This window comes from Malus domestica, chromosome 03 (genome assembly GCF_042453785.1).
Source record: "Malus domestica chromosome 03, GDT2T_hap1".
Taxonomy (NCBI): domain Eukaryota; kingdom Viridiplantae; phylum Streptophyta; class Magnoliopsida; order Rosales; family Rosaceae; genus Malus; species Malus domestica.
The window spans coordinates 32,774,348-32,798,428 of NC_091663.1; the positions used below are offsets into that span (position 1 = coordinate 32,774,348).

General features: G+C 41.1%; 1 protein-coding gene and 1 long non-coding RNA gene across 2 annotated transcripts; both read right to left on the minus strand.

Moving 5' to 3' along the window:
• Positions 1-7,521: 7,521 nt before the first annotated feature.
• LOC139194283 (uncharacterized) lies at positions 7,522-8,498 on the minus strand. Its single transcript, XR_011579044.1, has 3 exons — positions 8,427-8,498; positions 8,228-8,352; positions 7,522-7,683 (listed from the first exon to the last, which is right to left on the minus strand). It is a non-coding gene; the product is annotated as an uncharacterized lncRNA (long non-coding RNA).
• A 980-nt stretch (positions 8,499-9,478) lies between these two features.
• Positions 9,479-22,769, minus strand: LOC103408080 (gamma-glutamyl hydrolase 2-like). The gene is made up of 10 exons (XM_029100277.2): positions 22,228-22,769; positions 21,742-21,828; positions 12,817-12,906; positions 12,143-12,237; positions 11,433-11,493; positions 10,905-10,994; positions 10,715-10,777; positions 10,172-10,260; positions 9,782-9,874; positions 9,479-9,690 (listed from the first exon to the last, which is right to left on the minus strand). The coding sequence occupies exons 1-10, from the start codon at positions 22,546-22,548 to the stop codon at positions 9,636-9,638; spliced, it is 1,044 nt and encodes a 347-aa protein (XP_028956110.2). The 5' UTR covers positions 22,549-22,769; the 3' UTR covers positions 9,479-9,635.
• Between the last annotated feature and the right edge of the window lie 1,312 nt (positions 22,770-24,081).

Consider the following 24,081-nt stretch of genomic DNA (forward strand, 5'->3'; position numbering starts at 1 on the left):
AACACGAAAATTTCCTGAAACGAAAGAGACAAGAACAACGTGCACAAAATAATATTTGTATTTTTGATGATTTTGGGTTACAATCTCTCTCAAATTTGATCCTCTGATTTGATCTCCGTAAGGTATTGATTTGTGGATGTTTCGTTGATCCAAGGGCCGTCGAGGCTTGATCTTGGATGAACTGTTAGAAGTTTCTTCAAGGGGCCGTGGGCTTGATCTTTGAAGGTGGATTTGAGCAGATCTTCAAGGAGCCGTTGGGGCTTGATCTTGAGGATGAGTGTTTCTTCAAGGGCCGTTGAGGCTTGATCTTGAATAATGGTGATGAACGGGTCTTCAAGGGCTTTTGGGCTTGATCTTGAAGAACAGTGATGAACGGATCTTCAAGGGCTTTTGGGCTTAATCTTGAAGAACGGTTGGATGTGTGGATTTGTCAACGTTGTTGATCCAAAGGGTCGTTAGTGCTTGATCTTGGATGAACGGATGATGAACGATGGTGCTTTCTTCAAGGGCCGTCGGGGCTTGATCTTGAATTGGTGGAAGTTCTTCAAGGGGCCTTTGGGGCTTGATCTTGAATTGGTGGATGGTTGATCCAAGGGCCGTTGGGGCTTGATCTTGGAAGAACGATGAACGATGAACGAAGAACGAAGAACACTTTCTTCAAGGGCCGTCGGGGCTTGATCTTGAATTGGTGGATGATTGTTAATCCAAGGGCCGTCGGGGTTTGATCTTGGAAGAACGATGAACGAAGAACGAAGAACGCTTTCTTGATTCTTCAGGAACCTGGATGCTTGAGAGCTTCGGAGTTTCAGAGCTTCAAAGCTTCAAGAATTTTGCCTAATGATTTTGGTTCCTCTCAAATGAATGAAATTGGCTTCTATTTATAGAATTTTCTAAGACCTAATTTTGAATATAATATTCCAGATGAAATAAGTCGTTTCTGCCAGCTGTTGACACGTGTCCTGTTTGATGACTTTTCCGATGATTCTCGATTTTTTGTTTAGACACACGCTACGTGTAAAATTTATGTAATACATGAACGCTGAAACTTTGATTTATCGGTCAACATTTATTTACCGAAATTTCAATGTCTACAACTATATTACCACAACACAATTAATTACACAAATTGAGGTCCATATACAAGAAAAAAAATAGACCTCAATAGTAACCCAAATACCCAAAACAAAAAAAACACAGAAGTTAACCCTAACTCCTTTCCTTTAACGGCATCGTCGAATGCACCGATCGCGACGATCAGGAGCCTACACCACCAACTTTCGCCAAGAACCCACATCTCAAAGATGGAAAGAAGATGAATTTCGCCTTCCAACATATACCATCTCACTGATCGTAGCCATTGATTGAGAGAAACCAAAGAAGCCCGTGGGATCGCCACGGACAACACTGCCAGAAATGGTAGACAAAGAGAAGAAGGTGGTGTTGCCACCCAAGCTGGTGAAAACTCCGGATCTCTACGCACCTTCTCAGTTGAAGACCGCATCACTTCACGGTTAAAATTGATTACAGATTGGAATGGAGATTGAGTTGGTGAAAGCCAAAATAAGAACATGTTTATGGATGGATGGAAGATCTGATATGAGGGCAACAGATGTACCTGTGAAAATCGAGGTGAATATGGAAATCAAAATAGGAAGGAAAGCAGGAAAAACACCAAAAGTAGAAGAAAGATGAAACAAAGGAAGAAGGAAGGGCTGCCACCGACCCTAATCAGAATTAGGGCCGGCAACAAAGGAAAATCTCAAGTGTTGCTGCTGCTCTCACTCATGGAGAGAATTATAATTTTAGGTTAAAACCCTTCAAATTCGGATCGTGTTCACCCCTAAACCCAAACAAGAATAAATAGAACACAATTATAAATTCATTATATGTTTCAGTTACTGAAAGTCATTTTAATATTAAATTACAACACGAGGTATAAATTATGTATATTGTAATGTCATTGCGTCAATATATCAAATGTATACAAGATTTTCCGTAGAGCAATTTTTTTTTATCTAGAATTTCACTCCAACAAAAAAATACAGAATTCAGAGTATGACAAGCTTTTTAGTGAGTATAGTCATGCGCGTCTGTTTATCACTTCATGTATAACATCGAAGTCAAATTATGTACAGAAGTAATTAGTACATAAAGCGTAAGTCTTCTGTTTTGTAGCTAATCTTCAACTATGAAATAGAACTCGTCACAAAAAAAAAAAAAAAAAAAAAAAAAAAAAAACTATGAAATAGAACCACGTGATCAGCAATTTGTTAAAATAAAATTACCCAAATTTTTATGTTTAGGGTTTCTGGGTGTTGGTTTTCAAGCTGCCTAAGTTTGACTAGGTGGAAGAAACCAGTATACACAAAAAAGAAACTATTTAATTACGTCCTTGCTATTACATAACTTACATTAGGATTAAAATACGTAACGTAATTCACAAGTCTATGTTTAACTACTAATGTACTCTTACGATAATTAACCGGTGATATTATTCATATACCAAAAATCAACCAATAAATTTAAGTAGTTACAGTGACAAATCATTTTCATCTTCTTTTTATGCTTTATGGAAAAGATTCCAATGAATATAAGGTCAAACTATTAAGTAATCCTTACTGAGCAGTAATCAGCATCTAGTAGATTAATCAGACTTGCAAAGTTGCAGTACAGTAAAGGCATTGGAACTTCTTACTCTTGATATTCAGAAAAAATAAAGCATACTGTTGATGCACAAAATCAATGAGGACTTTGGTATAACAGAAAGTGTTAAGTTTATGACCTTCGTTAGATTGCTCCGGTCACTAGTGTGGACAAGTATGTAAATGGATAGGGACAGGGAAGCAAACACAAGATGTACGTGGTTCACCCAGATTGACTACGTCCACGGAGTAGAGGAGTTCTCATTAATTGTGAAAGATTTACACAAGTACATAGGTTCAAGCTCTCCTTTAGTGAGTACTAGTGAATGATTTAATACAAATGACATTCAGAAATATTGTGAGAGAATGATCTCTATTCATAGAAGAGAGTTTATAGTTTCATTCTGACATTGACAAGTATCGTGTTGTGATTGGCTTCTGATGTCGACACGTGTCGCGCTGTGATTGGCCTTCTGGTTGGAAGGAAACTCTTATGGGTCCTTGACGGTATAACGTTGACCGGTGCTCAGCTTTTGTTGAAAATTGTAGTTGCCCTCCATTGATGAAGCTTTTGTTGGCATCATAAATTGGTTTTGCTTTACACTTTCTTGATCAAGAGTGTGTGAAGCTTTTGAGAATTGTGGTTGAACTTCTTTGATGAAGCTTTTGTTGGCACCATAAATTGGTTTTGCTTCACACTGTCTTGATCAAGAGTGTGTGAAGCTTTTAAGAATTGTGGTTGCCCTCTATTGATGAAGCTCTTGTTGGCACCATAAATTGGTTTTGCTTCACACTGTTTTGATCAAGAGTGTGTGAAGCTTTTGAGAATTGTGGTTGAACTCCTTTGATGAAACTTTTGTTGGCACCATAAATTGATTTTGTTTTACATTGTCTTGATTAAGAGTGTGTGAAGCTTTTGAGAATTGTGGTTGCCCTCCATTGATGAAGCTCTTGTTGGCACCATAAATTAGTTTTGCTTCACACTGTCTTGATCAAGAGTGTGAAGCTTTCTACGAGTTGTAGTGTTTGCATTGTTACAGAGGGAAAATGTCTGAAGTAGATGCAAGAGGGCTGAATAGCTTGATCTTCGTACACCATGCACTGAAGTTGTTGTTGGCTTGCAATAAGACTTTGTTGGTGACTATAACTCTTGTTGGGAATAAGTGTTCTCCTAGTTGAGTTGTCAAGCTTAAGGGTTTTTGATTATTTGTGAATGCTAGGAGTTCACATGTACAAGTTGTATCACTCGTCTTCTGGTAGGTGGAATGAATGGTGAGTTGCTTTCATCACTTGGTTGGTGGTACGAAGGTGAGTTCTTTCATCACCTTTCATCACCTGGTTGGTGGCACGAGGATGAGTTCCTTCTTCACCTGGTTGGTGGCATGAATGGCAAGTTGCCAAATAATATTAGAGTATGGGTTGTACATTTCATCACCTGGTTGGTGGCATGAAAGAGAGTACGGGTTGTACACATCACCTGGTTGGTGGCATGATGATGAGTTCCTTCTTCACTTGGTTGGTGGCATGAGTGACAAGTTGCCAAATGATATTAGAGTACTGGTTGTACATTTCATCACCTGGTTTGTGGCATGAAGGAGAGTACGGGTTGTACATTTCATCACCTAGTTGGTGGCATGAGTGGCAAGTTGCCAAATGATATTAGAGTACGGGTTGTACATTTCATCACATGGTTGGTGGCATGAAGAAGAGTACGGGTTGTACATTTCATCACCTGGTTGGTGGCACGAAGATGAGCTCCTTCTTCACCTGGTTGGTGGCATGAATGGCAAGTTGCCAAATGATATTAGAGTACGGGTTGTACATTTCATCACCTGGTTGGTGGCATGAAGGAGAGTACGGGTTGTACATTTCATCACCTGGTTGGTGGCATGAAGATGAGTTTCTTCTTCACCTGGTTGGTGACATGAGTGGCAAGTTGCCAAATGATATTAGAGTACGGGTTGTACATTTCATCACCTGGTTGGTGGCATGAAGGAGAGTACGAGTTGTACATTTCATCACCTGGTTGGTGGCATGAAGATGAGTTCCTTCTTCACATTTCATCACCTGGTTGGTGAGAATAAGGGTAAAGTGCCAAGGCACATTGTAGCAAGTGTCGAAGACACAAAGTATGTTGAACCCTTTCGAAGCACAGTTGGCTTATGTATGGATGTGTTGGAATGTATGATGTTTATGTATGAATGTGTTGGAATGTATAATGTTTATGTATGAATGTGTTGGAATGTATAATGTTTATGTCGATTGATATGAGTGATGCTTATGAATGTTTTGCTATGCATGAAGGGATCCGTGCTTTTGATATGTGAGCCATGTTGGTTGTAACACTTAGTATCACATACTTTGTGTTAAAGTATGCATGTTGAAGCTCTGAGTTGGAGTATAAGGGTAGGTCAGCGTAGACCAAGTGTTCTAGTGCTAGGAATGCAAAAGACTCAGAAGAAGTTGTTTGAATTCCCTCTTCTTTAAATATTTGCCGAATAGCTTGTGTGACAAAAGATCTCAAGCGGTTGAGAGTCAAAACATTTGTAATGTGTATGCCTTTTTATAATAGCATTTCCTTCAGTACCTAGTCCTCCACTTTGAAAGAGTGAGGCTTGGCCCCATAGTCATAATAGTCGATTGTACGTTCACCCCTGGTTATCTTGATACGAACTTTTATCCCTCTTGTTGTAATGGGCTTGCTAAGAATAAACATCCTTCCTCTTACCAAGAGACAGATACGTTTGGTGACTTAACAAGTAGCTAAATGAGGCATGAGATGATGCAATAGGTGTCTGAATGGCCAATATCTCCTCACTTGGTAGAACTTGACTTCCACTTCCCATTTATTGATAGGGGTTAACCATATCGGAGTTCCCTTGGTATGTCCTTGCTTCGGCGGAGGCATGGTTGTAAGCATGTGCCATCACCTTAGAGTAAGTCTTCCAAGTGTTGGTATTGATCATGTACTTGAAGAAACAATCATGTAGGCCTGCCGTGAAGGCCTTGAGGGCGGTCTTGTCATCTGCCTCAGCGCAGTGAGAATACTCATGGCTGAAGCGACTGGCATACTCTCGTAGTGACTCGTCCGGCTTCTGACGAATAGTATACAAGTCATCTGTATAATACAAGTGATCGGTCTGGAAGATCTGTTGAGAGACAAACAATTTCCTCAATTCCTCAAATGAGTCTACTGTCTTAGGTGGAAGACGACAATACCAGTTTAGAGCTTCGCTAGAGAGGGTGGAGGGGAAGAGAAGCCATCGCTCTTCGTCGGTGTGCATCCGATATGCCATGGTAGACATAAAGAGGTTAAGGTGTTCAATTGGGTCCTCATTTCCAGTATAGAGTTGTAAACCAAACTTTTGTTTTGTCTTCGCTTGAAGAGGGGTGTCGAGGATCCTTCTTGTGAGAGGGCCAGGCCTGGGTTGGTTCCAGTCAGGTATCCCGGCCTGATGTTCAGTCTTCAACTTGTTTACTTCCTAAAGGAGCTGTAGGACAAGGGGGTCCTAAGTGGAGTCATGTATCACTGGAATTTTCTTTCGTAAGTTTCCATCGCCTCTTGGAAGTAGGAAAGTTTGAGTAAGGGCGTGTGTTTTTTTCTTGGACTCGCTATACTGACTTCTAGGGCGAGTCTGTCGGAATACCTCAGAGTCCCCCGTACCTTCATGTTCTTCTGAGACCTATCGTTCATTCCCTAGATTGGCAGCTGGCCTGGGTCTTGGGAGGGGACTGAGTATTTCAGAAACCCTTGGGTCATTGATCTTCGATCATATGTGGATGAGATTCTCTCGATGTTGCTTTAGGAAGTCTCGGCAATCACGATAAACGGCTTTCGATCCTTCCAACCCTTCTGCAAGGAGGTGTCTTCCTCCACTTCTTCTACTTCGGGTCGAAGCATTTGGGTTGAGAGAAGTCTCATGTTGATCAATGTTTTGATGATTAGCTCGCTCCTCATCAGGGACACCCATGTCGAAGGAAGGTGACCCTCCGTGTTGGGGGGCACCTAGATGATGGTTGATGTCCACATAGGCAATAAGCTCGCGTGTTTGAGTACGCCTAGTTTCGTGGAGCGTCTCAAAGAGCTTCTCATACTGCTCGTGGAGGACCTCATTCTTCATTGCTATCTTGTTGTTCTGAGCTTCTAGGACTTTAGCTTGAAGAGCAACCCTCTTTCCTTCCTTTTTTCGTTGCTTCGCACTAGGTGCAAGAAGGGTGTCATTCTGTGTGCTGTGGCTTCCTTCACTCCCTATGTTGGAGAGGGATGTCTGGTCAAAAGAGAGTGTACGAATGGTGGAAACCAGCTTGGCAAAGCTGAAGAGAGTGGGAATAAGTGTCGTTCCCATAGACGGCGCCAAATGTTGATGCACAAAATCAGTGAGGACTTTGGTACAACATAAAGTGTTAAGTTTATGACCTTCGTTAGATTGTTTCGGTCACTAGTGTGGACAAGTATGTAAATGGATAGGGACAGGGAAGCAAACACAAGATGTACGTGGTTCACCCAGATTAGCTACGTCCACGGAGTAGATGAGTTCTCATTAATTGTGAAGGGTTTACACAAGTACATAGGTTCAAACTCTCCTTTAGTGAGTACTAGTGAATGATTTAGTACAAATGACATTCGGAAATATTGTGAGAGAATGATCTCTATTTATAGAAGAGAGTTTCTAGTTTCATTCTGACATTGACACGTGTCGTGTTGTGATTGGCTTCTGATGTCGACACGTGTCGTGCTGTGATTGGCCTTCTGATTGGAAGGAAACTCTTCTGGGTCCTTGATGGTATAACGTTGACCAGTACTCAGTAGTTTCGGGATTGGTCAAGTATGGTACAAACACAAACCTTTTATTTATATGAGTAAAACAGAACGAAATATACCTGATATCTCTCAAGCAATTCTCAACCATAGGAGCCTGCTTAGAGAGCTTTTCTGCTTGCACAAATTCAGCATTCCACAATGCAGCTGGATCCTTTGGGATGCAAGCTTGCACACTATAAACCCCGACCGAGCAGTTGCCATCAAATTCTTCTTTTGCTTCTGCATATAATTTGACAGACATGAATTCCATAATATTTCCACTTCCCGGATGTGTAATGATGAGACAAGCTAAGTCTGAATGTTGACAAAAAGATGATGAGACGGACCAAGAAGCTAAGTCTGAATGTCTGACAAAAAGATGATGAGACGGACCAAGAAAAAGCATGAACAATTATCTTAGATTTCAACAAGCATACCTTAAAAAATTAAAAATTAAAAATTAAAAAACTGAAACCATTGTTACATAGCTCATGAAAGGATGAATACGCTCAAAAATATAATAGCTTCCATACTGTGTCAACCATAACTCATGTCCGCGTAAGTCTATGTATGTCATCCTATTGGGAATCTAACCCTCCAAACTACTGCTCTCACTCTCTCTCAACATGTTCTATTGCATCTAATACAACCAGAAAAGACGCCATTGACTTAAATCATCATATTCTATCTAAAAGGAATATAATTGGATGCTCCCTACCCCTTTTCGATTTTAGTTGAAAATATCACAAGCAAACATACATACTTTCTTACAAATAAATGTTACCTGCAAGTTTAGGCCCAGAAACAAGCCTTGTATGGTAGCTCGAAGGATCGCTCTTCAACCAGCCAGCCAAAACATACACCAATTCGAACCCATTTCCATGATTTTCAACAAACTCCTGGAGTAACCTATACAAAACAACTTTCAATCACCTGTAAACAAAAAATGCAACCCGGGAAATATTTAAAGACAGTTCCTATACCTCTTTGCAGCATTGGAAGACACAAAGTAATTTCGACTCAGCCACTTGTACGAAACCTATAGCACAGTTGAGCACCGGAAGAAACTAACTTTAGACAATATTATGAATTCATATGAGGTTAAACACATGTCAACTCAAATTCCCACCAAGAAATTTCGTTTTGTCAACGAAACACAGAAGTAACAATTCAGTATCAACGCTTGACTGAGAGCGGTTTCCAAGCTTATTGCATTCCTGAACCTAACCCATCATTAAATCCCTAAAAAATTACATCTTTTTTATGAATACAAAAACCCTTTTAACAATAAACTAAAGAACATAAACTCTTTCAGCTTGGTAATTAAGGCAAGTAAAAGATTTGTCTCACTACATAACAAGAAAGCAGTAAAATTTTGTTCAACCCGTGTTATTCCTGTGTAAAATGCTCTAATGGTAAATCGTTTAGTTCACACTTCTGGGCAAGAACTCACTCTTGGCTCCTATCCCCATTGAATGAAAGAAGATTTAACAAATAACACGTGATGTAATTTGAAACTTGTCCCCCCAAAAGGTTTTCTCCTAAAAAACGAAGTTAAAAAAAAAAAAAAACTGTGAGAATATAAGTTCAAGCAACACTTTTTCCTCTTCTATCATAAAGAATCAAACGATGAAATCCTAATTCATTATCCCGCTCTCCCTCTCTCACCACCTGGGCTAACCGGGGTGTGTGTGTGTGTGGCCGAGGCATAGTTGTGTGACTGAGTGATACAGCGAAACTAGTTATAGCCAGTAAACTCACAAGTGCGTATCAGAGATGAACCTAATTCATGTGATGAAGCTGCAATTCTACTGTGTTATGTTATGTGACACAAGTAAACACTAATTAAGTTCGCACAGAAACTTCCATAACTTCTCTGGATTCCAATGTCTAGCTGTAGTGCAGAGTATCGTGCAATTCTACTGGCTCCTGTTCCGGGTACACGGAAACATCTCTCATGTACCTGGAACTTGGAAAAAATTCTAACTTGGGATACAAGCAATATTCTTGTTGCAACTTTATATATACACCGGACTGCCGAGTAGTGATTATTTAATAAATAATCTGATACATAATCTGGTGACATGTAAATTACAAACAGGTTTTACACTCATGAGAGTGCTAAGGTCCTGTAAATACAATGTTTACATTTCATTTCCATTGTCTATACAGTTTCGACGCATACGTTTAATTTACAAATGAGCGAGTGAAGGTTGCGTAAAGATGTAAACTTCGTCGAATCCCCTCCTGCAATCGGAAAGCGTAGGACAACCAAGTTAATAAATCCATGCATAAATCCAAAATAATAATGCAGTTTGAAGTTCAGTTTTTGGTTTACCCAGCCTTCCCACAAAAAGTGGGACTGTAGTTGTAGATGAGATTGTCAAGGACTTCCCGGACAGGCGGTCTGTTTAATGACTTCCTTGCCTCACTGCATCACAAATTCAAAATTAGACTAAGTTTTGGGTCCGCAATCATTCCGGTTGAATAAACTTAAGTGAATTTTAAAGTTGTAGATGCATATTCTGAATTCTGAAATATGACACTGTGAAAAGTTGTTAATACAGTAGAACCTCGATAATTGAATAAACAAATAATGCGGTTATCTGACTGAAGACTCTAAACCTTAAATTTTCCATTTTTTTTTTCTACCTCTGCCCTCCAGACAAAGTTGAAAAGCACAGCGGTTTACTTAGAACTAAAAGACAGATACAGAAGGAGCCCTAACCTGACCAAGAAGTTTGCAGCGTGCTGGGTCACTTGAATAGCATCCTCTGAGTGCGGAATCATTGGTAAGCCCCATTCGAAAGCATTTTTCTGCATCTTAATTAGTTAGTCTTCTCATACTTGAAACAAATCCGTCGGAATAATCTAATAAGTCCAGATTTTCTCAAAGGTCTTTTGCTTTTCCCAATTCTTAGTTATGCAAAATTGTACAGGTTCCACGGTAATAATTATTGAAAATCTTTCTTAAGAACACAAATATAGTAATATTGGAAGTGTCTTAAGTAGAACTAGTTAGTGTTTTATGTGCCAATCTTACATACAAAGATGGTACGAAAAGCAAACTTTGATAATTACGTAATCATAGCTTCTCCTCCACAAGGTTGTGAATACATCTTACGTAGAAATCCTTGCAGATGCATATTCAAATATAAAGAGCCTCGAGATGGTTCCATATTCAAACACTGTTAATGTGCTGTTGCTTATATTGCTAAATTTAGAGTTAATAGTAGCATTAAAGACGACGAAAGAAATATTGTGGTAATACCTCTGGATGCCATTGGAAGGCAGTCACAGGATAGTTGTATGCGTGTACTGTGGACACATAGACCTGGCATTAGTGTTACTGCAACACTTAGAATCTTCAGGGGAATAAAATGAATTGGGGAACTTGAATAGAGAGATGTTTCATGACATGGTGAAACCACATAACCAAACGAGATAGTTACATTCAGTACCTTATCATCTTCATCAGTACAAGTTGTCAAGATCTTAAAGAAACTTGACAGGTTCTCGTTCTCCATAAGCCTCTCTGGTGAGATACCATACTGTTGCGTTGAATCATTACAAACTTATGTTAGAAAACCTAAACCATGCTTTCTAAGCATAAGTATAACCATATGGATAAGAACAGCAGAAAAACAAAATGCATGGTACAAGAAGCATAAATCAACAGAAAGAACGAAAATCATAATAACTCATAATCCAAGATATTCTCAAAACACAGCCATTTGTCTCATCAATCTTGTCGATGACTCGACAAACTCAGAATCATAATGAAACAATCTAAACTTCTCAACCGAAGCTAATTATATATGTTTTGAAGTGGTTTTGCCTTTGCTAAATGAAAAAACAAACTGAACAATTATAAGATTTGACCAAGTAAATGGTTTTCGATTTGATAATTCAGGATCAATCCATGCATAAATGATATATTTGATAACTATGTCTAGCTTCAAGGAAGGAACCTTTAGATTAGAACTCACTTTATGGTTTTGCATTACAAGACAATCTGTACTCAACTTCTTAAGCAAGTCCGGAGGAAATCTGCAAAAGTAAAAAATTAATTTAGTGGCTGAAGAAGTTAAATCACCCTGGATGTACAGTAACATAAAAGATACTTCCATGCTAATTCATAGAACATCAACCCTCCTCCTTAATAATTAGAACGAAGGTCATAAAGATCAGACAAGGATGATGTCTAGCATGCTCTATTGACGTCTACTCCGCTTAACCCTACTGATTAGGCCGAAGTACATAAATTTCTCGTGTTCAGTCCTATTTAAGGGAATGTTCCTCTCTAAAATCTGTGACAAGCATGCTAGCATCAGGGAAGCTAGCTCGAATGATGGTTGGGTTTTTCATAAAGATAGATATTTAATTTTATAAGAATCAAACAAAAAATTACAGAAGAGAGATTAGAACACCCCCCCCCCCCCCCCCAAAAAAAAATTTAAGATAACTTCTAGAGGCCCTACAATTAATACATTTCGGTTATAGGCGTATAAATCAATAGCATTTCAAGAATTCGCATACTCATAGACATCCTCACAGTTTGTTTTGACTAAGGATCTAAGATCGGTAATCAATGCAACAACATGTTTGAAGAAAAAGTTTCAAAGTAAAATTATTTTGCATAAGACTAGAACAATGACATACAAATTGAGTCAGGAAAACCACATTCCAAGATTTATACCTTTGAAAAACAGTTCCTTCAATAACGGCGTTCTCGGTAAATTGTAAAGTTGAGGCCACATCTACTGCACTGAATGTCTCCAGAATTTTCTTGTTCTAGAAGGAAGAAAGAAAGTTGTGGAAATCATAAAATTGTGAAAAATATATTAAGAATGATGCATCAATAAGGATAAAAAAAAAAAACTCGACGACTTAAAAGTAGACTACAACTAATTGACATGACTAAGGTGATTCAGATTGAAAGGAATACTGTGACAATTCTAATAAAAGAAATTGAACTGCAATTGCATATTTCAATGTTGGATGTCAAGTTGTAAATGGATGCACCCTCACTAAAGACTATTCTTTTCATAGTCTCAAGTTGTATGCCCACTAAAGAAACCAAGAAAGGCCATTCTCAAACGAAGAAACAAGGCACTTGGTAAAATAGTTTTGAATTGCAATTGTCGCCCTAAAAAACAGATGTGCTGGTTTTGCTTCTTTTAGAAATTGAATCATTTAAAGCGCCATCACCCATCAGAATGTACAAATTTGATCATTTACAGTGGCTACTTAGGCATTTATGCATTCAAATACTTAGGCATTTATGCATTAAAAAAGGTGAAAGAAATGCAATTTGAATGACGAGGCTGAATTCTTATGGAAAAACAGTGTACTTTGAGAAGGATAGTTTACCTTGCTGATGATCATTGTTAGAAGTTCAAAACCTAAGCAGGTGGCGTATAATGGAAAATGATCTCCAGCGTCATTCTTCTCTATAATTTTCTGCAGAAAACAGATACAAACGTCGCTAATAAATATGGAATGGAACTATGGACGAATTCTTAAGAAAAGCAATGAAACTAAATTCTTAAGAGAAGCAATGAAACTATCCTAAAAGAATTTCAATTTACTGGAAATCTTTATGATGCAAAGAGCCCTGAAGCATCTAAGGTTAGCCAACGATGACAACAATGTCATGGTTCTAAATCTAATGCAAAAAATCGAACTTTGACTCTAAACCCCTATTTAGTGGTTAGGCTGACCATTCTATCTAACCAGTATCTATCAAATTTTCTTTTGCCTAGTGTTGGCTGGCAAACAGAGAATGATCCTTCATGCTGATGATCATAGGCAATGACATGATATTGGGCTTGGTATGATGTCAATTTTGACCTCTAAAAACCTAAACCCTATTAAGAATCATGATTCTTATGCTGCCAAGTCCCGCCAATACTAAACTGATCGAGTAACGATTTAGATCAATTTAAGTTTGAACGAAAAACTCCGCCTATGTCTTACATGGCCGGTCCCAAGCCCGGATAAAGGAGGAGGGGGAGGGCGTCAGGTAGTCGACAGCCAGCACTCCATGATCACGTCGAATCCTTATGAAAATGAATCCAGAACAAAATCGCGCTAAAGCTAGGGCGTCACCCGTAAGTGGCGCGCTGTGTGGCCTGAGCACAGTGATAAGTGAGCAAGGGTCGCTGTATCTCCATCGGCACCCGGATGCAGTGTTAAATGAGCAAGGGGGCCATAGAAACTTCTTTTCGAACGACTCCACTCAAAGTTGTTTGGGAGCATATGCTCCTATCAACTTTACCCGGGACACACAAAAGAAGTACTTTGATCCTATTAGACGGGGGAGGGTGAAGAAGCTAGGACAGAACGAGAAACGGTGTTGGCATCATCGTGGACAAGACCTTGGTACAAGATGTTGTAGATGTCAAGAGGGTAGGAGATAGAATCATGGCAATCAAGATTGTAATAGGACAAGAACTTATCAATGTGATTAGTGCGTACGCACCTCAAGTAGGGTTGGATACGAGTTCGAAGGAGAAATTTTGGGAAGATCTTGGAGACTTGGTGCAAGGAATTGCTCAGACGGAGAAGTTATTTATAGGAGGAGATTTAAATGGACACGTGGGCAGGGAGACAGGCAACTATGGAGGTTTTCATGGTGGCCATGGTTTTGGGGAGAGAAACGAGGATGGGGAAGCTATCTTGGATTTTGCAATGGCATATGATCTCTTCTTAGCCAACACCTTCTTTAAGAAGAGAGAAGAACATGTGATCACCTACAAGAGTGGGTCGTCAAAAACACAAATAGATTTTCTTCTAATGAGGAAAGGGGATCGTATAACTTGTAAGGATTGCAAAGTTATACCAGGAGAGAGCGTGGCTAATCAACATCGCTTGTTGGTGATGGATGTACATATCAAAAGAGTAAGACAAAAGAACAAGACTTGGAAGTGCCCAAGGACTAGATGGTGGAATCTAAAAGAAGAAAAACAAGCCATTTTCAAAGAGAAGGTAATCACCCAATGTGTGTGGGATAGAGAGGGGGAAGCTAGCCAAATGTGGGATTCCATGGCTAGTTGTATCCGAAAAGTAGCAAAAGAGGTATTAGGAGAGTCTAAGGGCTTTGCCCCACACCAAAAGGAATCTTGGTGGTGGAATGAGGAGGTACAAACAAAGGTGAAGGCTAAGAAGGAATGTTGTAAAGCCTTATACAAGGAGAGGACTGATGAAAATGGTGAAAGGTATAGAAAAGCGAAGCAAGAGGCGAAGAAAGCTGTCAGAGAAGCTAAGTTAGCGGCTTACGACGATATGTATAAACGACTAGATACCAAAGAAGGAGAGTTGGATATCTATAAACTATCTAGAGCAAGGGAAAAGAAGACAAGGGACCTAAACCAAGTGAGGTGCATCAAGGATGAGGATGGAAATGTTCTTGCTACAGAGAACGCGGTTAAAGACAGATGGAGAGGTTATTTTCATAATCTTTTCAATGAAGGACATGAAATGAGTGCTTCTTTAGGGGAGTTGAGTAACTCAGAAGAGTGTAGAAACTACTCTTTTTATCGTCGAATCCGGAAGGAAGAAGTGGTTGTAGCTTTGAAGAAGATGAAGCATAAAAAAGCAATAGGCCCAGACGATATACCAATCGAAGTGTGGAAACTTTTGGGAGAGACAGGTATAACATGGCTCACTGACCTTTTCAATAGGATTTTGAAAACGAAGAAGATGCCAAATGAGTGGCGAATGAGCACTTTGGTGCCTATCTACAAGAATAAGGGCGACGTACAAAATTGCATGAACTATAGGGGTATTAAGCTAATGAGTCATACAATGAAGCTCTGGGAGAGAGTCATTGAGCATAGATTGAGGCAAGAGACACGGGTTTCGGACAACCAATTCGGGTTCATGCCAGGGCGCTCAACCATGGAGGCAATCTATCTCTTACGAAGATTGATGGAAAGATATAGAGATGGGAAAAAGGATTTACACATGGTCTTTATAGATTTGGAAAAAGCGTATGATAGGGTCCCAAGAGACATTCTTTGGAGGATTTTAGAGAAGAAAGGAGTACGAGTAGCATATATCCAAGCTATAAAGGATATGTATGAAGGAGCAAAGACTGCCGTAAGAACTCATGAAGGACAAACCGAAAGCTTTCCCATAACTGTAGGATTACATCAAGGCTCATCCTTAAGTCCTTACCTTTTTGCGTTGGTAATGGATGAGTTAACACGACATATTCAAGATGATATTCCTTGGTGTATGCTTTTCGCAGACGATATAGTGTTGATAGATGAAACTCAGGAAGGGGTAAATGCAAAGCTTAACCTTTGGAGAGAAGTGTTGGAATCTAAAGGTCTTCGCCTAAGCCGATCAAAGACAGAATATATGGAGTGCAAATTCAGTGCAAATGGAGGCCAAAACGAGTTAGGGGTGAGGATCGGAGATCAAGAAATACCAAAGAGCGACCGTTTTCGTTACCTAGGATCTATCTTGCAAAAGAACGGAGAATTAGATGGAGATCTCAACCATAGAATACAAGCTGGATGGATGAAGTGGAAGAGTGCATCCGGCGTGTTGTGTGACCGCCGTATGCCACTGAAGCTCAAGGGAAAATTTTATAGGACGGCAATAAGGCCGGCGATGCTGTATGGCACAGAATGTTGGGCGGTGAAACATCAACACGTACACAAAATGGGTGTAGCGGAGATGAGGATGCTTCGTTGGATGTGTGGGCACACGAGAAAGGATAAGATTAGGAATGAGGATATCCGGGGTAAAGTAGGAGTAGCCGAAATTGAAGGAAAGATGAGAGAAAATCGGTTACGGTGGTTTGGACATGTGCAAAGAAGGCCTACTGACGTTCCGATTAGAAGATGCGACTATGGGACAGAGGTTCAGGGCCGAAGGGGTAGAGGAAGACCTAGGAAAACTTTGGAAGAGACTCTAAGAAAAGACTTAGAGTGCTTAGATCTAACGAAGGACATGACACAGGATCGAGCACAATGGCGTTCTAAGATTCATATAGCCGATCCTACTCAGTGACTTGGATTTTCCAAGTCTCCAACCGAGAAGTTTTCCTCACTCGGGAAATTAAGGGAACACTACCCCAACCTACATGCTCCACTCAGAAAGCTTCAACATACAAGCTTTAACAAAAGAAAATTCAAAGAACTTAGCGAAGAAGGCTTTGGTGTATTTAACACAATACGTTGAAATGAAGGAAAGCTTATTTATTGATATCCCCGATAAGCTACAAATATGTACATATACATGAGTCAAAATAAGCACACAAGAGGGAGCCTTCACAAAGGTTGCTTAGGAGAAGTCTCAGCAGTCGGTAGAGCCCCAGAAAGAGAAGGCACCGGAGGGGGATCATTTGGAGCCTCAGTACTGGACAGAACCCTAGAAGGAGGAGGCATCAGAGGTTGATCATTTGGAGCTTCATTACGCGGTACAGCCCCAGAAGACGAAGGCAATAAATGCCTTTGGAACAAACCCACAAATCTCTGATGATCAAGTAAAACCTGACCATCAGTTTCCTTCATCTGGTCAAGCTTCCTCTTCATGTTTGTAGCATAGTCATGTGCGAGCCGGTGCAACTGTTTATTCTCATGCTTGAGCCCTCTAATCTCCTGTTTGAGACTCATCACTTCAGCCGCCAATGATTCAACTTGGCGGGTTCGAGCAAATAGGCGTTGGGCCATATTAGACACAGAACCTGCACACTGAACACTGAGAGCCAGCGAATCCTTAACAGCTAACTCATCAGACCGTTTGGAAAGTAGTCTGTTATCTTTGGGAGTGAGAAGGTTCCTGGCCACCACCGCAGCGATCATATCATTCTTCATCACGGAATCCCCAACGGTAAGAGGACCAGTAGGGGAGACGAAGGATGGGCGCCATATGTTGTCTGGAGAAGGCGGGGCTGCCTCTTCAACAAGGTTCAAGTCAAAACGACGGTCGGAGGGGCCAGACATTTTCAAAGGTGTTGAAGAGAGAAGAGGTCGGACAAATCAAGATCTTAGAAGTGCAAGAATGAAGCTTCTACTGGTGGAGATTCAAGTGTGCTTTGGAACTTAATGCCAGCCCCTATAAAAATCTGCACTCGACGAAGCTTCAGAAATCGAAGAGGCGCCTGCTCAGAAATCGAAGAGGCGTTTGCTTTCTCAAAAGTTGGGCTGCTCAAAGACCACGAAGGCCGATCTCAAAAATCGAAGAGGCGCTCGCTTTCTCAAAAGCTGGGCTCCCCAGAGACCACGAGGGCCGATCTCAGAAATCGAAGAGGCACCTACTTTTCCAGCCTTTTCCAGCCTTGTCAGCACCTGTCACACGCACACTCAGTTTTGCGGAAATTATGGGCATTCTGTCAAAGACTTCTGGGAAAGTAGAAAACACATGAATCTTACTGTTCAATCACCCACTTCCCACACGCAACAATAGCTCATGGGTACCACAGATAACTTTGCCAAAGTTCTCTGCCAAAGTTGAGCACGTGAAGCTTGCAGCTCCCACTACATCGCTCTGACCAAGAAGGATAAAAGAATAGCAAAGAAACAGCACTAACAAAGTTTAGACCCATAAATTTTGAAGGTCTAGCTACCATATTATTACCCACAAGGGTAAAGGAACAGTACCACTGCTGGATAATTGGAAAGTCCCTGTGTGTCAACTTCTGTGCTTCGTGGCAAGGTAGACTAGCAAACATGCCCAACCTTTACTCACATTCGAGAAAACACTCCCAATAAGATTGCTTGCTCCAAAATCGAAGAGGCACCGTCCTCCGAATCTCGAGAGCCAGACTCCCAACATGACTACTTTCTTAAAAATCGAAGAGAGGGTAAAGGAACAGTACCATTGCTGGATAATTGGAAAGTCCCTGTGTGTCAACCTCTGTGCTTCGTGGCAAGGTAGACTAGCAAACATGCCCAACCTTTACTCACATTCGAGAAAACACTCCCAACAAGATTGCTTGCTCCAAAATCGAAGAGGCACCGCCCTCCGAATCTCGAGAGCCAAACTCCCAACATGATTACTTTCTCAAAAATCGAAGAGACACTGCTCCCCGAATCTCGAGAGCCAGACCCCCAGCATGATTGCTTTCTCAAAAATCGATGAGGCATCGTTCTCCGAATCAATCGAAGAGGCGCTCGCTTTCTCAAAAGCTGGGCTGCTCAGAGACCACGAGGGCCGATCTCAGAAATCGAAGAGGCACCTACTTTTCTAGCCTTGTCAGCACCTGTCACACGCACACTCAGCTTTGCAGAAATTATGGGCATTCTGTCGAAGACTTCTGGTGAAGTAGAAAGCACATGAATCTTACTGTTCAATCACCCACTTCCCACACGCAACAATAGCTCATGGGTACCACAAATAACTTTGTCAAAGTTCTCTGCCAAAGTTGAGCACGTGAAGCTTGCAGCTCCCACTACATCGCTCTGACCAAGAAAGGTAAAAGAATAGCAAAGAAACAGCACTAACAAAAGTTTAGACACATAAATTTTGAAGGTCTAGCTACCATATTATTACCCACAACTGTAAAGGAACAGTACCACTGCTGGATAATTGGAAAGTCCCTGTGTGTCAACCGCTGTGCTTCGTGGCAAGGTAGACTAGCAAACATGCCCAACCTTTACTCACATTCGAGAAAACACTCCCAATAAGATTGCTTGCTCCAAAATCGAAGAGGCACCGTCCTCCGAATCTCGAGAGCCAGACTCCCAACATGACTACTTTCTCAAAATCGAAGAGAGGGTAAAGGAACAGTACCATTGCTGGATAATTGGAAAGTCCCTGTGTGTCAACCTTTGTGCTTCGTGGCAAGGTAGACTAGCAAACATGCCCAACCTTTACTCACATTCGAGACAACACTCCCAACAAGATTGCTTGCTCCAAAATCGAAGAGGCACCGCCCTCCGAATCTCGAGAGCCAGACTCCCAACATGATTACTTCCTCAAAAATCGAAGAGACTGCTCTCCGAATCTCGAGAGTCATACCCCCAGCATGATTGCTTTCTCAAAAATCGAAGAGGCATCGTTCTCCGAATCTCGAGAGCCAGATACCACAGACCACTTTTTCAAAGTGCTCTGACAGAGTTAAAACATGTGAAACTGGCAGCTCCCACTACCGTGCTATGACCAAGCAGGGTAAAGGAATAGCATTACTACTTGTTGTTAGGGAGACTCCTATATATGTCGACCTCCATCCCCAACGGACAGGCAGACCTGCAAAAATGCTCAACCCTTCATCATATCTGAGAGGGCACTCCCAACGAAGCCTTTCGAAATATTCAGCTTTCTTTCCCCCCGATAATACCTCTGCAAACAAGCTATACTAGAGCAAGAATATCTCATATCATCAGGGTTAAAAGCAAGAGTATCCCATATCATGCTTTTTCCCTGTCTTTTCTTTTGGCCTTGTTTTTACCTGCAAGACAAGGAGAAAGAGAGCAATCAGTCAGCACTTGGAATCAAGCTTCCAGCCAGGAACTGACTGCCTGGAACCCCTTACCTGATTACTTACCTGGCATTGCTCTCGAGTACTCATCTTCAACATCTTATGTTTCCAGGGAAGATTCTGCATCTGCTTGAGGAACAGATAGGGCAAGTGCGAAGGATACAAGGAAGCATGTGGAGACAAGCGTAACAGCACACGTGCCGATACATTCATTACTCTGTCAAAAGCAAAAGTATCCCATATCAGCAGGGTGGAACGTACTCTAGATTTGATGGACTTGTTTTGACCCTCAAATTCTTCAGTCGGCCTTATACTCTGGAGGAAACCAGAAAACCCTCCAGCTCAGTTCAAGAATAAGCCTGTGGAAAGTTACTTCTTCAAAAGCAAAAGTATCTCATATCATCTCTTCTCATTTTTCTTCTCTTTATCCTTCATGCTGCTGCAAGATGGGGAGAAGGTGAACAATCAGTCGGAGCTCTGATTGCTTACCTTGTCTGTCACCTCTTTCAGCAGACCCCCTAGCTCGGCGACTTGGGGGACTCCTACTACATGGTTTGTATCGCGCTTGACCAAGCCTGAAACTACAAGTAAGCTTCAAGTGAAATTGATACATTACCTTGTGCATCTCCACCAGTTAAAGATACCACCCCTGGATGGAGGAAGAGTACTTCCAGAGAAGATGCCACATCTACCTATGAGACAGATAAGGCAAGACAAGACGACACCACACTCCGATACTTAGAAGTTTCGTGATTACGAGATCATTCTCCCACAATATTTCCTAATGTCATTTGTACTAAATCATTCACTTGTACTCACTAAATGAGAGCTTGAACCTATGTACTTGTGTAAACCCTTCACAATTAATGAGAACTCTTCTATTCCGTGGACGTAGCCAATCTGGGTGAACCACGTACATCTTGTGTTTGCTTTCCTATCTCTATCCATTTATATACTTATCCACACTAATGACCGGAGCAATCTAGCGAAGATCACAAAAAGCGATCGTTTTCGCTACCTAGGATCTATCTTGCAAGAGAACGGAGAATTAGATGGAGATCTCAACCATAGAATACGAGCTGGATGGAAAGAGTGCATCCGGCGTGTTGTGTGACCGTCGTAGGCCACTGAAGCTCAAGGGAAAATTTTATAGGACGGCAATAAGGCTAGCGATGTTGTATGGCACAGAATGTTGGGTGGTGAAGCATCAACACGTACACAAAATGGGTGTAGCGGAGATGAGGATGCTTCGTGGGATGTGTGGGCACACGAGAAATGATAAGATTGGGAATGAGGATATCCGAGGTAAAGTAGGAGTAGCCGAAATTGTAGGAAATATGAGAGAAAATCGGCTCCGGTGATTTTGAACATGTGCAAAGAAGGCCGACTAACGCTCCGGTTCGAAGATGTGACTACGGGACAGAGGTTCAGGGCCGAAGGGGTAGAGGAAGACCTAGGACAACTTTGGAAGAGACTCTAAGAAAAGACTTAGAGTACTTGGATCTAACGGAGGACATGACACAAAACCGAGCGCAATGGCGTTCTAGGATTCATATAGCCGACCCCACTTAGTGGGAAAAGGCTTTGTTGTTGTTGTTGTTGTTGTGTAAGTTTGAACGAAAGATCGGAGTTCTTTTTCATAAAACTGAGTCCAGACAAGCAACTAAAGCACATCAAGGGGTTGTGGCATGTTCTACAATGACCAATTTTCTATGTAGAAAATAGAGTCTTCTGCTTGTTTAGCAGAAACTTGACTCCGTAGTATATAAAAGTTAGATTTAAATGGTCTGCCTGGCAAACCAGGACTATAATGTTAGTGTAGATCATGCACTAAAGGGTTACTATATCAAGCACTAAATTACCTTAAATATTCTCTCGGCAACGTCATAGTACAAACCACTTTTAGCCCATCCTCCGGTGAAAAGCACGCCATTGACGAGGTCGAGCTTCTGCAAAGCAGCATTATATAGTGAGCAACATAACAAAATCACTGCGACAGGCCGGCTTAGTTTATATATGCACACATATTGAAACTTATATAAATGAACAGCCAGTATTCACGCCAACTTCAATTTTTTATTCTTAGCCCAAAAAATAAACGAAAGCTTTCGAATTTCGATTAGAAAGGCCAATACAAAAACTGGGTCGTTTATATAAATGTGGTTTCTCCAGCTAAAACAAAAGAGCCTATACAAATATCATATGCCAATTTTAAGGATTTTGAAAATTTAAGCACTTCTTCTGAGTAAAGTTAACTCAACCCATGATGTGCTTCTTTGAAAAGCAGCTTTAACGTAAGCAACACAGAAGCAACTTCTATAAAAAGCTCAATTTGTTATGGTGATCACCTGGAAAAGTACATCGGGAGGCTCGTTGTAGATGAGAGGAATAACACGAGCTCCAGCCGATTCAACGAACTTGACGTAAGAAGCTGCGATATACGACGCCGTGGCGGCGTTGCTCAGCCGGCCGGAAGCGCCGTCGCCAGGGTGGCTCAGGATACCGATCACCGGCCTGTAGTTGATCTTGGGGTCGGGGGCCGTACACTTGGACGAGGACGAGTCCGATGTTCGGAGTTGACTCGGCAAGAGAATCGGCGCCTGGGCTTTGGCCAAGGGCAGCTCTTTGGACAAGGAGATTAGGAAAGGAATCCAAAGGTAGCTCCACATCTCTGCCCTGCCGGTGTCGTTTTTGGTGAGACGGCAGCGGTTTGGACGTCGGAGGGGTCCGGTGTTGGGGTGGACGTGGAATGAGTGAGGAAGCTGGAGGGCATTTAGGGGAAGAACTGCCTAGGAAGTGTTTTAGTAGCAATCTGGATAAGAGGAGGAAGGGGAGGAAGGTGGTATGACATTGACTGGTGATTGTTACGTGAAAGGAAGCCAACAAAAACGTTGTCATGTCTTACACTTATTTTTTTCTTTATTTCGAACTAATTCAAATTATAAAGAGAATTCGAACTTTGAGTGTATATGAATAACAGATCCATTTTGACTAGTTTGGTTAAATTAAACTCACATTTGAATGTAATACTTGATCATTTTTCACTTATTATTCTTTGGTTTAGAAGTGGGAACAATTAAGTTCGATTTGATTCCTCGTAAACTTGAAAACTACATTGTTAAATATGTTTGGTTTGGTTATGCTTAGTTTAGTCTGGTTTCATTCAAGATTTTCACGTAAGCAAAATAAGACAAAAGTATTTACAACAAAAACTTTCCTTTCTCTCTTCCTGAGAGACCTTCCCTATGTGTGAGGGTTAATATCATCGATCTGTGTGAGTGGTTCCCAATCGAGTCCAATTCCGGTGCCGCCTAGGATCGGTGGGTTTTCTTTTGTTTCTTTCTCCATCTCTTTCTCCTCTTCCATCCTCTGTTTTCTTCCCTGATTTTCTTGGTTGATTTGCCTTCTTCTCTCCCCTTCGCTGTCTCTCATCCATATTCATCCGATTTTCAAGCTTCAGTCACCTTTTGCCGCGATTTGTTGTGGTGTTTCGAGTTGGTGTGCTTTGATCTGGTGCTTGCACCGGGTCAGGTGTTCCTTGCACCCCACCTTCTCTTTGTTGTCTGTCCTTGTTGGCAGTGTTGCTCGTGGACTGCCATGAGCTTCTTTCACTTGTCTGCAGGTTCTCTGGTGTCTGTAGCTGGGCTTGGAGTGAAGCTTGGAATTGGCCGTTGGTATCAGATAGGGCCCCAAATTCAATCAAACAACATCATCAAGCTAAACCCATAAAAGCCTACTACTCAAAGAGAGCCTAACTTCGTTAGAAACCCTAATTCGAAGATGCTCTTAAAGAGCCTAATTTGGCCATCTAATCATCAATAATTTGGAGTCATTTATTACTGGATTTGACATCAATAGTAGAGAATAAACAAATTTGCCTTTAATATTTCGGAGGATGAATCTGCGGAGATGTTTGAGTGGTGAATTGATTAAATTATTAAGTTTTGTAGTTTGATTTTTTTTTTTAGTCAAAGGTTACTATTGTGAACACGAAAATTTCTTGAAACGAAAGAGACAAGAACAACGTGCACAAAATAATATTTGTATTTTTGATGATTTTGGGTTACAATCTCTCTCAAATTTGATCCTCTGATTCGATCTCCGTAAGGTATTGATTTGTGGATGTTTCGTTGATCCAAGGGCCGTCGAGGCTTGATCTTGGATGAACTGTTGGAAGTTTCTTCAAGGGGCCGTGGGCTTGA